This window comes from Anolis carolinensis, chromosome 1, assembly GCF_035594765.1.
Source record: "Anolis carolinensis isolate JA03-04 chromosome 1, rAnoCar3.1.pri, whole genome shotgun sequence".
Lineage (NCBI taxonomy): Eukaryota > Metazoa > Chordata > Lepidosauria > Squamata > Dactyloidae > Anolis > Anolis carolinensis.
The window spans coordinates 111,441,486-111,457,174 of NC_085841.1; the positions used below are offsets into that span (position 1 = coordinate 111,441,486).

The following is a 15,689-nucleotide window of genomic DNA, read 5'->3' on the forward strand; positions in this document are numbered from 1 at the left end:
TTCTTACATATGTTATGCTGTTTTTGTGCTGTTTAAATCTTAATGGTTTCACCATGGGTTTAGTTATCTTAAGAAAGCTGTTTGCGTTTATAGTAGCATTTTAGCATGAAAAACTGATGTATTTATTTTGTTCTTTTAATGTTGCTGTCAAGCCGATTTGAGTCTTTTTAAATAACAAAACAAAGGCAACAGATGTGGTTGAAAAAATAAAGAAAGCACAGATTATATATGGGCAAATTCTGAGGGACAGAAGAACTAAAGACAAAGAAAAGGGAAAAATACAAAATATCAAAATATCAAAATAACTTAACTACAAATTGAGATTCATAGGCTCTGGGAAACAAAAACCACCACGTTTGAGAGTTGGAACAATTCCAAATGTGCTGACAAAACACTGAATGAAAACTGGAAGGGTAGTGAAGTTTCCTCTTTGGAGATCTTTAGACAGATGTTGGATAGCTTTGTTTCAGCAGTGGCTTAGTTGGGTATTTCTTTCAGGAAGAGCCTGAAAACTTGGCTATTCCAGAAGGCCTTCGTTGACTGATCCTTGTGGGATCATGTTATTTACCTATTAAGCAGTAGACCCTCTGGATTGTTTTTAGGATTCATTCAGCACTTTAAGTATTACACCTGCTGTATAATTATCCCTCCCTGATAACTTGATATTGCTTTGCACCTTGGCCTGGATCTTTTGACCCAAATCGGGATTTTAATATTATTGTGTATATTGACTTTTATGACTGTTTTTAATCATGTTGAAGTTTTACTGCTCGGTTTAATGTTTTATCTGATTTGTGCTGTCGTGTCTGGGCATGGCCCCATGTAAGCTGCCCCGAGTCCCTCCGGGGAGATGGGGCGGGATATAAGAATAAAATTATTATTATTATTATTATTATTATTATTATTATTATTATTCATTCATGGCAGGAGGTTTGACTAGATGGTGGCACCTTCCAGCTATGACTGCATAATTATGTCATTCTTGGCAGTTACCAGAGACCAGCATCACAATAACATAATTACAGGAAAAATGACACTATTTAGAGCATGACACATGATCTGACAATATCTTACTGATTCCTAGATTCTTGAATAGGCTCTGAATCATTGAGGTGCAAAATTCCTATCAGTTACATTCACTAAACTGAAACTGATCTAATAAGTAATTGTATCATACATTAAGCAGAAAAGATTGGAAGGAATGGAAGTCCTTATATTACTAACTGGAAATCATTAATACATACATGCAAATAGCACATAAATCTGCAGCATAATTATTGTCAGAACCCTGGCTGCTGGGCACCAATAACCTTACACAGAGGCCAGTCTCTATCTAATATCTTTATTAAAGAAATATATAAAAGCAATAAAAACAAGTGAAGAATATAGTTCAGAAACAGACCTTTCAAAAGAGGTCAAATATAGTCCAAAAATGTATTGTCCAATAAATGATATTAGAGTTCAAAGTTTTAATCCACTTGACCGAAACACACACTCTTGCCAAGCAATATTGTGGGGAAATGTCAGAGTCTTAGAAGACCAATGAAGCTTGACAGCAAGGCTGGAAATAAACTTGATTCTTGACTAGGTCCGTGGCTAGAAACAAGACAAAACGTGAAGCAAGGAACTGGGGTTACGAAGTCCACACACGATCTCTCTCCTGAAGCTGATCAATTGACTCCGCAAAGAATCTCTCGCGCCAAACCCCTATATTGGGTCTCGTTTTCCCGCCAACAATCTCTTTCCCTAGAGAACGAGAAGCGAAACCCACTCTGTCCAGATGCATTACTCCTTAGAATTTCCCAAGGGAAGCAGACCTAATCAGCCAGTTGTTTGGCAGCGATTCTTAGACTTCTCCGATTAGTTTCTCTAACTCCTCTGTCTCTAGAATAAGATTCCTTCCTGGGAAACGGAGGGTAGTACTGCCCAAGGCCTGGTTTACTGAATTCTTGAGGGCAAACATCAACATCCAGCAGGTGAAGGAACTCCGGCTCTTGTTGAACCGGCGAAAACCCCATGTTTTCATCTTCATCTGCCACGATAGTACCAGGAACAGGACTACAAGGCCCATGAGGCATCACAATTATGCATTTTCTGATTATTGTATTCAGGGCAATCCCTACTATAATTCAGATTTTATTTTATTTTTGCTCATTCAAACCAGGAGTTTGTGCTAAGTTTTACTCTTTTATCAGTTGCAAAACTTATGGGTAAGTGCTGTGTTTATTTATGTTTCCTGGCCATGCATATTATTTCTTTGCTATTTATAGCTATGCCCTTATAGAATAGAAGATGTTTTGTATATTCAGACACATGTACAAATGTTCGGTCTTATCTGATCCTTGTTGAACATTTGCACACTAGGGTATAGTGCAAGCATGGAAATAAACACATATTGAAAATTTTATTTGACCTGTTCCACCTGGGCACCATCTGTGATTGTTCTGTCTTTACAATCTGTCATCTGCTTTTCCTCTGTGTGTTCTTTTATCATTTCAGAAGGGCATTTACCGTGCCCTCCCCTTTCCTTCCCTGTGTTATACTTAGTGGAAAGTGACATTGCCAAATCCTCAAGTTCATCCAGGCAGCTTTGATACACTATCAGCGGAGATATACTGCTGATGATCTGGGTGTGCAATTAGCAGAGACAGCTTCATTTCACAGTGCAGTGACTCTTGCTTTACCACTTAGAACCGGAGAAGTATGAGTTTCTGGGATTACCCTCTTCTAGAAACAAAAGAGAACAAATAAACCTGTCATTCAGATACCATCATGTCCCTTCCAACAACTGTACACAACCTCCTGTTTTTCAGATTTTAATTTCTTTTTTCTATTACTCATATTAAGTTACTTTATTTCAGAATTTTTAATGCACACAGAGTGCATTATGAGTTTGTTTTATATATTTTAAGTGTGTGTTTACGCATAAAAATACAATAGATTAATGTAACAGAAATATCCCCCCTCCCAATAGAGCATAGTGTGTTTCAAGCTATTGATTAAATATAGTGTTTAGCCAACAATTTATACATTTTTAAACACAGCTCTGGGATAGTAGCTATAAAAGAGCTGTGATTTTCAAGCCCAATTTTGTTTTAGCATTTAATTCAGTTCATGGCTTCATTTCTGCCACAAGTCAGAAACAACTTGAAGGCGCATAGCAACAGTAATATCTGTGAAATTATGCTGAAAGGCCTACATAAAGGAAAGTGTCTTGAAATTCCATTTAAAAGAACAGCAACAGCAACTATGACAGACAATAATAATTGTAACACGAGTTGTTTCATCATGGTAATGCTACACTGACATTTTAATACCGGACATCAATTTGAAACCCATGATGCATATATATGCATAGTGCTCAATTATAAAACACCATCAAATTCTTGAAGGCTCTTGTAACTTTACACTTTCATTGATGCCTATATAATAATATTGAGGCATGTGTTTTTCTTCTATTCCTTTGGATAAACACTTGTTGGAGCAGTTGGGGCAAGCCATTTTTCAAAAGAAACACAAATCTGATATTAAATCATTTTAATTACATGTCAATTGGAAGGTCTATAGACATACCTGCTTCTGTTTATTAGCATGCCAAAGCCCTTCAAATTTATTCCTTGCTGAGTTGCTAGTAAGCATTACTAGAGAAAAATTAAATTAAAAAACTAATTCAAATGTACTGTGACAAAGCCTTTTAAAACACCAGCTTATCTCATTGCTTACTTTTATTCAACAGGTTATATTGCAAGATGCTGTTTTGTAGATGATTTACAAAACATGGGTCCAATTCTACACATGACTATTTGGTTACATGAAATAGTTCTTTTTCATCATATATCATTTCTAAACTCATAGTAGAGGTAACAGCTACATTTTAGTACGATTCTTAAATCTGTGCTTTTAGTCCATAGTTATAAAATAGGTTTCCAGTCGGCTTGTAGGCAAATCATGGTTTGCTTATTATATTGGAATTGAACTTTCATTTAGTTTAACTTAGATTTGTGTGACCCAAGCCATAATGGCAGTGGGAAGAATAGTATATATTAACTATGGTGATTAGGTACCCATGACAATTCGCACTATTTGCTGTAAGGGTAAGCAAGCATTATTCATTAGAACATATGCACTGGGGGAATATGTGGGGGGAAAACCGGCTGTATTAAATGAATACATTTACTAAGTTCATCTGTCTAAAATTAAAACTAAAGCAAGGCTTTTTCAAGTTTTGACACTTCTTTTGTGTGTGACTAATAGAAAGGAAATCTTGAAAGGCATTAGGGACACACATGACAGCCAGAGTATTATTGGGTGGAGGAGAATAACAAGTCTGAGAAATTCTTGACAGGCAACAGCAAACATTGAGCTGGTGATGGTATGCAGCCCGAGGACAGTCCTGTTTGAAGATGTCATTCACACAATTGCTGGGGAACCATTAAAAGTATTGTGTTTACTTTGGCTAACCATACAGTGTAATTCTTTGATGGAAGTACACATAGTCTTCAGACACTATTGCAGTTTAAGAGAAACATTTGCAAGATAAAGTAAACATATTTTAAACCTAGACATTTATCACTGCATAGTAGTCAGACAAATAAAATACAGCAGTCTGGGACCCATATATACCAGAACTATATATATTAAGTGCCAATGAAAACATAACAGTTGACATCTTTGTTAAAATGAAAAAAAAAAAAGATTCAGGATCTGACATTGTCATGGTGGCTGGAAACTGATAGAAAGGAGGTTCTAGGACAACAACAGCTCCTTTTCCTGCTTTTTATCTTAGTTCCTTCCATCCAATTCTTGACATATGATACTATACATTGTTTTGATTAAGCACTCTATTTTCATTGCAACCACACTTTATTTATATGCCTTTACAAGTGTCTGGTTTTATAAAATTCTCTTTATTTACATTAAAAGTCTAAAGTGGTAAGATCAAAGTTTTAACATTTAATGAGGACTCCACAAGAACGGTAATATCAGCCAGAAAGGCATCATTAAAATCAGTACGGATAATATAACAGTAAAATTTCCCCCCGTCTCCCATAGTTTTCTTTTAAATAGATGTATATTTGCTGGAGTCATGTGTTCTTCAGCTGATCAAAATCTGAATTTCTTTTTTCTCCTGTGTCAAATTGATACAGGTTAGAGAATAATTCACAATAGCTAAATGTCAGAGCATGCTCACAAAGCTTTCATCATTGTACTGTATTCTTTCTAGCCACCTTGTCTTCTGTTCCTCTTCAATGCGAAAGTATGATTATATGTGTATCAGTGTCTGGATTTGGGGCATTTTGTAATTATTCACCCCTGAAACACTGTCAATAGGATTAAAGTGGGGATTCAGAGCCTGCCCATCCAAGATGAGGTTAGCAACACTTGCAATGGAAGAATGGTTTCTGCAAGGACATTAATATGACAGAGACTTGGCATTGGTGATGATGAAGAAAACTGTCACAAGTAACCTGAAATATTGCCTGAAATATCTATTTCAAATAAAGCAATAGTAGCAACAACCATAACCTACCATTCCCCATATTGCCTTCAGTGAAGGTACCTCTTGTGTATTCGCTGCAAAATGCAGAAGGGACATTGCTTTACATTTCTGAAACATTATGGTTACCATTTAGTATCCGCAAACTCTTTGCAGCTAACTTCATTCATGAAAGAATATTATAAAGCGAAAGTAGTGTCTTCCTGACCTCCCCTGTTCCCACCATACTTGTCAGAGTACTCCTGTTTGAATTCATAAGTGGGTGATCACTAACAAAATGGCTCTTTCGAGTGGTGAATATGAAAATGAGTCTGTACTTACTTAGATGCACAATGCTTAGAAGCATACATGTATTTATATGCAACATCTCCTCTTGTATTCTTCCGATTGATGAAAGCTGTCATGTTAGGGACTGTGTGGCCTTCAAATGTGTTCTTTAGTTTCAAGTAAGTGAATAACAGACACTTGCGTACATGAATAAATGAGGTCATGCAGTCTTAATCAACATCTTGCTCAGATGATTCCTTATTTGCGATAAAGAGGTCAGGCTTTCTTCTCCCAGATGCTTTTCAGATAACAGAGTGTTTAATTCATAGTTCTTAGCCTTAACTACATGATCTCATTTCATGTTCCTCCCAAGTATTCTCTTTCTTGAAGGATGGAACAGGTCGTTCAACTTTGTTAAGCACATTTTGGTATATTTTGTGAGTTTGAATATAGCATGGATGTGCTCTTGAAGTCACCAGAAATCTAAAAGTAGTTCCATGCTGGAATGGGGGCAGCCCCCGGGGAAAGCCCGGGTTTGCGGGGTAGGTTTCCGGACTTAAACCTCCACCAAAGTGGGTCTCTTAAACCCACTTTGGTGCACGTTTAAATTAAGTCTGGAAGTGCCCTTAGAGATATGTGGGATTGAACTGGACTATCAAAAGAAACTGGAACATTGTGCATGCAAAGCATCCACTATACCACTGAACTGTGACCCTTTCCCAACAACTTTGTTCAAAATAAGGACATCTAATAGTCCACTTTGATCTGAAATGGGGCACACTATGGTACTAGGTCAACTCTTATTTGGGGGCATTTCAAATCCCAGGTAAAGACATTCTTAAATGTACAAAGAGACTAAAGAAGAATAAATGAATTTGTTTTGCTTTCATCTTTAAAAAAAATCCGCCAAGGGATAGGCATTTAAGTTCGATATGATTTGAATTGTAGCCTACATTACAGGGTTTCCTCATGAAACTTCATCATACACTTTGATCTTGCTTTACAGTTTAATAATCAAAGGCTCACCAGTTCTAAGAGTCACATTCTCAGAAGCATTAATAAACACAGCAGACTTTGTTTGTATACGTGTTAACTTATTGACATTTTCCCCTTTTCTAATGCAACCTGAGTGTATTTTCACACTCTTTATTGTAAAGCAGGTCAAAATGACCTGACCAGCCACTTGAAATAGCCAAATGACCTGTTCATAGATGGTTCAACTGAACCTGCTAAACAGTGTGGTTCTGTTTGAATTGTTGACTCACTCTGGATATATAATAATATATAATTCTGGATAAATAATAATAAGGATTAACAATTCTTTTTCTGAACTGTGTTAAACTGGAATAATTGTCAGGTTTCACTTAAATCAATTTTTTCTCACCTAAAGCATCACACAGTTCACTCTGAGATGGAAAAAATGTGGGCCATGGGGAGCATACAGCTCAGTGAACTCATTTTTGTGACCTTAAAGATTTGGCAGCCCATTTCCTCACTATGTTCAATCTATTAAAAAACAAGCAGTTCCAATAATTATAAATATAGCTTGGATTCTGCAGCAAACACAGCAACACAACACACTTCCATTCATCTGTAAGTATTTCCAATTACTTTTCTCCATCATTTCTGCTTGCCTTCTCTCCACTACTCACTCCTTCTGAGTTTCCATTTATGTCTTTTCTTCCTTTTCTCCATTTGCCTCTCCTCTTATTTTGTTTTATTTATTTATTTACTATATTCCTACCCCACTCTTTTCATCCTGAAAGGGACTCAGAATGACTTACAGTTTGGCCACTTCTGCCACATTGTAAATATACAATGCATAAATACAATACCATACAAATCAAAGCACATTTAACGTAAAATCAAGACAAAAATCACATAAAGCATAATAATGCCCAGAAATGAGATATAAATAAATATTAAGCATTAAAAACATTTAAAATCTCTTACAATTATTGTGGAGACTCATCAATTAAATAGTATATTTTGCTAGGCTCAGTCATCAGTGATAAACATGAGCCAGTGAGAAAATTAAGTCTCAACAAAATAGGTAAATAAATAAAAATAAAAATAAAATAAACTCTGAAAACAAAACAAAAACTAAAGTCCCTACTAAAGCCCAGGAGGAACAGTCGAAAGTTGAGCTTCAGCAAAGAAATGAGTGGCCCAAATCCAAGCCAAGCCCAGTTAAAATACTAAGTTGATAGTCAAAGGGGGGCAATTTGGTAAAATTCCCCTCTAAGGTATCAGTGACTTGATGTAACTTCGGACCATGGCTAGCTAGCTTTGAGATCACTGTACTCTTACTGTCTCACTGGCATGCCTGCCTGCCTGCCTTCCTGCCTTCCTTTTGTTATCATGGATTCATTTTTCTTTGCATCTGAAAAAATTAAGAAAACTCGGATCAACTTCCAACATTTCTTTAATGATTTCTGACATCCTTTTGCTGTGATTCACCTGAAGTTTACTGGGCTTACAACATTATTTAATCCCAGATGCTCTTTTATGTGGCCATAAGGTTTCTTGAGTTTGCTTTACGATTTGATTTAATGACTTAAATGATCACATAATTTATGGACTTTAAAAGAAGCATTTTTGTTTAAGTGTGTAACTTCCCAAATGCTGTTCTTTAATAAACATGTGCAGAGTTAATAACATGTATAGATCCCATTCTATACATGTTCACTAACCCCTCCTCTTTTGAGGTGCTTACACTTACTTCAAATGAAATATCCATATGTTATGGCTGTAATGTTTGGCAAGTAGCATTGCTCTATTTGCTCAGGATTGTCACCGCTTGCAGAAACCAAGCACAAATATTAAACACAGTACTTAAATTTTGCTTGTGGCTGTCAAATGCTCTCCCCCCTTTTCCTACCCAATTAAGATTTCCTGATGACTGAACATGCTCACTACTCCTTGCACTATATTATGGGTCACCCCTCATAGTTCCCAACCCAAATATTGAACTAGCTATCCATCCATCATCCATTCATATTATTATTAAAAGAGGAGCCCCTGGTGGCAGAGTGGGTTAAACCCTTGTGCCGGCAGGACTGCTGATTTGAAAGTTGGGTTGCTGACCTGAAGGTTGCTAGTTCAAATCCAACCCAGGGAGAGCATGCATGAGCTTCCTCTATCAGCTCCAGCTCCATGCTGGGACATGAGAGAAGCCTCCCACAAGGATGGTAAAAACATTAAAACATCTGGGCGTCCCCTGGGCAATGTCCGTGCAGATGGCTAATTCTCTCACACCAGAAGCGACTTGCGGTTTCTCAAGTCGCTCCTGACATGAAAAAATTATTATTATTATTATTATTATCATCATCATCATCATCATCATCATCATCATCATCATATTTATACCCAACTTTATCTCCTCAAAGGGGACCCAAAGTGGCTTGACATAAAAATGTTAGTATACAATTTAAAATATACAAATATATAAACACTAAAACAGAATTAAACACAATCAGCACTAAAATCAGTTAAAATCCATCAAAACATATTCAAAGTTAAAAACCAGAGCACCCCCTGACTAGAACTTAATCACCTTCGTCTTTAAAAGCCTGTCTGAATAAAAAAAGTTTTAGCCTGTCGCTGGAAGGATAGCAGGGAGGAGGCCATTCTGGCTTCCCTGAGAAGGGAGCTCCAGAGTTGCACTGAGAAGGCCACTCTCTCGTTCCCACCAACTGAGCTTGAGATGGAGGTGGGACCATCTATCTCCTATGTAAAATGTTTATTTCACAAGGAGAAATTTTGGAAAACCAAATAGAGATGAGAAACAAGTTGTGAGGTCAGCTTAGAAGATAATCTCTCCTACTGGTTTCCAAGTTCCAGCCCATAGATATTTTTCCTCCAAAAGTGCCCGAAACTAAAAGATAATGTTCACATAGTCTTAGATACCATGTTTTCCCAAAAATAAGACATTGTCTTGTATTTATTTTTCCTCAAGAAGACACACTATGGCTTATTTCCAGGGGATGTTTTATTTTTATTAATTATGTAATTATTCAAATATAGTTAAGTTGTCTTCTTCTGGAACATCATCATAACTCTCCAAACCCAGAATTTCATCCTGAATTTCTTGCAACTCCATTTCCTTTGGAACCATTGGCCCCAATCATTCATGTCAAGCAGTAGAGCTCTCATTAAATGTTACTGCTCTGTGCCGGTACACTGCACAGCCACGCCTGTCACTATGTCTTATTTTTGGAGTATGGCTTATAATGTGCAAATGCTTAAAAATCCTGCTACGACTTATTTTATAGGTATGTCTTATTTTTAGAGAGCTAGGGTAGGTGTGCAGGTTTTTCAGGCAATACAAGAAGAGGCCATCCATGTCCCCCAAAATGTTATCATGAATTACTTGAAATTTAAGAAATTTGCCACCCCCCCCCCCCCCATGAACAACATAGTAAAGAGAAAAAGGTGTAAAGTAGCCTATCCATTGGACAGTCTGCTTCAGAATTTAAATATCTAATCTCAATAGTAAACACTCCTGGAAGCTACACTGAAGTTTAATATATTAATCTTTGTGTGCATGCATGGTTGGCCCAGGGTCAACGGAAGCTGACCTCTATTTTCCTTTATAGAAAATGAAATTGGAAGAAGATGCACCATAAATATTTTGAAGGATGGTACATGTGTAAAAAGTCAAACCATATTTCAAAATGTGAGTTATGTGTTTATTTAAAATATTTACATTATTATTATTTTTACTCAAAGGCTTCAATGATGGCTAATAAAAGCAGAAGAAATTTGTTATCAAACTTAATCAATTAAAAAGAAAGAATTTATAAAGACCAATTAGCTAAAAGGAAAGATACATAATAAACAATAGTAATATCTATAGCAAAAAAGTGTGCGTTTTGTGCACAGACGTAGGGCATTACAAGCTTAGATCAAAAATACAGGGAGAACAAGAGAAGAAGAAAAGAGAATTATCTTGTATAAGTTTCAGATATATAATTCAGTGAATATTTAAAAACATACAGAGGTGTTATTGAATGTTGGTCATTGTACAATTCCCAGAATTAATACTGTGTGGTTTAAAAGTGTATGGCTGTTTATGTCAGAGTATTAGCAGCACAGCAGTAGTTGAATGAAATCAGTGGAGCGCAGAACGAAGAGACACTCAGAGATGGCGGTAAAACTATTTACAAAGTTTTACTGAATCAGCACAAACAGACTAACAGACAACAGATGAACACAGTTCCCAAACTCTAGGCAGACAGAACTCGATTCCAAGGCAGACAGATCTCAACTGAACAGACGCAATCAATATGCACACACACTTGTGTCTGGATACGCCCTAGTTCCAGCTACACATCAAGGTCATCATTGCTTTTTGGCAATTAACTCTTTCCAGACTATAGTACATTCTGGATGATGCAATCAATTGCAATACAGGCAAGACACAAATTGTATTTAAACACTATGAATACACAAATCCCACATTAACAGTTTATACATGTTCATAACATTTATCTTTGCATGTCAGCTTGATATTTACCACATACAGTCTTCAATATTCATGTCATTATTTGCATATGAATTTTAAATATTTAACACATTGAAGGCATTGAATATATGAGAGTGGTTGCTTATATATTTGAATAACTTCTCCTTGTCCAATATTCCATTATAAAAGCAAAACATGATTTTACATATGTGATGTTTTTCTTTAATTTTATTATTGTATATACTTAAGTATGGAGCCCCTGGTGGTGCAGCTGCTGAATTTGCTGACTGAAAGGTCAGCGGTTCGAATCCGGGGAGCAGAGTGAGCTCCTGTTGTCAGCTCCAGCTTCTGCCAACCTAGCAGTTTGAAAACATGCAAATATGAGTAGATCAATAGGTACTGCTCTGGCGGGAAGGTAACGGTGCTCATGAAGTCATGCTGGCCACGTGACATTGGAGGTGTCTACGGATAATGTCAGCTTTTTGGCTTAGAAATGGAGATGAGCACCAACCCCCAGAGTCAGACACTACTGGACGTAATGTCAGGGGAAAACCTTTATCTTTAATTTACTATATACTTAACTGTAAGCCAAGAAATGTTAGTAAAGAAATTAACCTTGAAAGCCTGGGATGACCTATCCAGTGGTGAAAGCTGCTTCCATTAGCCAACTTGTGGAAGAAGGAAGCTGAGGCTGCCAAAAAGGCACTAGAGCCCATATCTGACTCCTGGAAGCAGAGGATCATGAAGTATTGTCCAAAATGAGATTTGTGCACATGGAACAGAAAAGCTCTGCCTCCTGGAAATGATGGGTGATGTGGAATTCTTGCCTCATGGTGTGCTTGTTTCCCTCCCCCACCCCAAAGCTTGAGGCAATTATGTGCAGGACATTTTTGGACAAAGCACAAAGACAAAAGAATAGCCCCAAAGGGGGTTTGTGAACATGAAAGCCAAAAACTCTGCTCCCTACAAGTGGAGGATCATGAAGCACTCCCCAAAAAGGGGAGCTGCCATGGAGTACAAGTTCTTCATGATGCACAATTCTTCATGATCACTGCTTCTGTGGAATCAGAAAATATCCCCCAGGGATGAAGCTACCAACAGAATATCTTTTCTGTACTTTTCTCAAAACTTGACAATATATAATGATGGCTGATTTTATTATTGGCGTTTTATTCATTTCAACGATTGGCTCTAATGTAGGTATACATGACATTATGTAAACTAATTGGCATTATTAACCTTATTAATGTAGCTAACATCTGCATTTGCTTTGTGGTTTTATGACGACTGTAAGCATAATGTTCTGTTATACACAAGGCACTTTTTGTTGTCTTGCACAGGGGAGAAGGAAGAGAAAGCCAACTCTATTGCTAGAAAAATCTATCCTTCTGGATTGTGAAATGTCAGGACAACTTTCTTTCTTGACAAAGATGTCTTCCTAGGCTGTTCTCCATTTATGGCACCACTTGTGGAAATTTACTTCTAATATTGTATTGTATTGTCATATGAGTGGTATGATGACAGCACTTATAGTGATCTTATGGCGAGAGGAATGGGGAGCCATCTAGCTCTTCTGTTGTGACATTTGATTTTTCCTTAATACAATTGCAATTTTCACAAAGCACTGATATACTTTGTTTCATATTGTGGCAATAATAATTCAGTATTTTATGATATTTTTAGTACTTGCTATTTAAAAACGTATTAATTCTTTGTATTTTTCTGTATCATTTTTTCTGTATATGTATGAAAGACTTCATCCACATGATTGGTAACCCTTGAAGAAAGTATAATACACTGGTATTAGTACATCATTATATTATCTATTCATGGTTGAGAAGAGGTACCTTGCCTAAGGAGCTCGTTGCTGAGCTGACATTACACTCAAAATCTTCCTGTTCCTGTTCATAACTCAGTTGTGAACAGAAATATTTGAAATATTTACCAAATGTTTTGAGCATACCTGAAAGATAGATCCCCAAAAACAGAAGGATGTTCAAAAGTATGTATTTTATTTACCTACTGAATTTATTCAGATGTTCATGTGTCTTGTTTGTTTCATTCTTCTTTAGCCTGTGGCCGTGGATTCTACAAGTCATCTTCACAAGATCTGCAGTGCTCCCGCTGTCCTATGCACAGTTTTTCTGACAGGGAAGGATCTTCACGATGTGATTGTGAAGACAGCTATTACAGAGCACCTACTGATCCACCATATGTTGCTTGCACAAGTGAGTTATTCGTGAATGTAGTCACAAAGGATGTTACTTGACTAGCCACAGGCACAACCAGTTGTAAGGTGTGTAGCCTTTTTCTAGCTCACAATGAAATCAGAGTAGACACCATAGAAAAGAAAAATTAGGATTGAACAGTAAAAATATGGAATACACCCAAATATATTTCCCATGTACCCATAGGAAATACCCAAAAACATAGGAAACATAAGAAACACATAAAAATAACAACTGGAAAAAACAAGAGTAATGCTTCTACTTTGGTTATTATCACGTGCTTAATCCAATACAGCATCAAATATGATAAAGCACATGGTTTGGTTGACATGTGGAGGGATTGGGTATAATGTGTGATATTCAGTAGACTAACCAGTGTAGGTAGTTGGCTCCAGTTTTTTTTAAAATTTGTAAATCCTTTAGAGCAAAAGCTTTATACCAGTGCTGTTGTAAATCACATTGGAACTGATTAAGGAATTTCTATTTTTCCATATATTTTTAAAAGGGAGAAAATCTAACTGGAGGAATATTATATGTGTCAGCTTTGGAGGTGCATTAACATTTTCCTTTAATTGCACAGAAGAAAAGCTGCTAGGACTAGGTAGTAAATAGTCGGAGAGTGGCTATCCTGTTTCGTTAATAGAAAATAAATAAAGCTGCTTGTCAAGTGCGTTCAAGTAGGCTTTTTGGTAAAATGTAGTACATATAAGGAAAAGTTTATATCTTGGCAAGCTTTTGCTGAGGTAATTAAAACATGAGCTAAATTTTTCCCTGCTGATTTTTCTCTCCCCCATCCCATTTTTCTGTTTTTGCATTTAATGAAGGACCTCCATCTGCACCACAGAACCTTATTTTCAATATTAACCAAACTACTGTGAGTTTGGAGTGGAGCCCTCCTGCTGATAATGGAGGGAGAAACGATGTGACCTACAGGGTATTGTGCAAGAGGTGCAGCTGGGAACAGGGCGAATGTGTTCCCTGTGGGAGTAACGTTGGATATATGCCCCAGCAAACTGGATTAGCAGACAACTACGTCACTGTCATAGACCTGCTAGCTCATGCCAACTACACTTTTGAAGTTGAAGCGGTGAATGGCGTGTCTGACTTGAGCCGCTCCCAGAGGCTTTTTGCAGCTGTTACTGTTACCACTGGTCAAGCAGGTAAGTAATCAAATTCTAGCATTCTAGTGTATATAAAAGAGATATTTTGTGAAGTCAATTTGCCCAGCAGTGAATTTCTGGCATATCTCATCACCCCTTTCCTGTAATGTTTCTAGTAATTCTCTTTTTTACCAGTATTTTTTGATGTGATGGCAATGCCACTGTGTCAAGTGGGGGTGGGGGTGGTTGTTGTCAGTGGATTTTCTATGGAATGCCACAGAATTGTCTAATGGTTCCTGCTGTTTTGTTGCATGTTTCAAGGCCAGATTACAGTGCCAATACAATCTGTTGTGGTTTGCTAAAACTGGTGATTTTCAGCTAGACTTTAACATTTACGTGTCTGTGTTCTATTAGCATAAGACTGACCTCTTCATGTTTTATACAGATAGTTGAACACTTTTACCACCCTATTAATTCCAATGTGCAGGTTAAGAATATGTCCGGGCCTTTATCAGTGGTATTTCACCATATTTAATGTTGATTGGATTGTCTTTTACTGTTGTGCTATCACTATGTTCTTAATGCAGTAAGAAACATCCCTGGAAAAAATAAAAACACATTGCTTAATTTTTAATGAGATAGTAATTTATTGATGCAGCCAGTTTCTTCCACTTTGCCTTCTTTACTGTATCCATATCCTAGGCTCTAGTCTGTTTAAATTTTACCCTGAATCTGTTTAAATCCCCTATTGGAATCCTAAGTTACTTAATGCTGTCAGTATTCACATTCTTCCCTCAAGATTTATGTTTCCAACGTATTTAATAGTTTCAGATATTTGATGATGAGATTCAGCGAGAATGCGAGAATTATTCTTCGTTTCTTATATTTATGGTAATCTGACAGGTGAAATGTCAGGGAAAATAAAATCAAACTAGCATATCACCCAAGGGGGAAAATGTGTTTTAGTGATTTTACATTTTGGAGTTTCTCATTCAGGAATGCAGAATAATGGATAAAATGAGAGCCTGGCAAGTTTATTTTACATTTTCTTTGTGTTGCCAGTGCAAAATAGAGTAGTACTATGCAACTGGCCGTGTGGGATCTGTTACGTTTTTGGAGTCACAAGGACT

The 15,689-nt window shown here is 36.8% G+C and overlaps 1 protein-coding gene across 5 annotated transcripts in view; it reads left to right on the forward strand.

Annotated features, from left to right (window-relative positions):
* epha7 (EPH receptor A7) overlaps positions 1 to 15,689 on the forward strand; it is a 252,466-nt gene that overhangs the window by 92,148 nt on the left and 144,629 nt on the right. For all 5 annotated transcript variants that reach the window (XM_062980639.1, XM_062980646.1, XM_062980622.1 and 2 more), the window contains exons 4-5: positions 13,304 to 13,459; positions 14,284 to 14,619. In XM_062980639.1, coding sequence (XP_062836709.1) covers positions 13,304 to 13,459; positions 14,284 to 14,619 — 492 coding nt within the window. The remainder of the gene's footprint in view (positions 1 to 13,303; positions 13,460 to 14,283; positions 14,620 to 15,689) is intronic.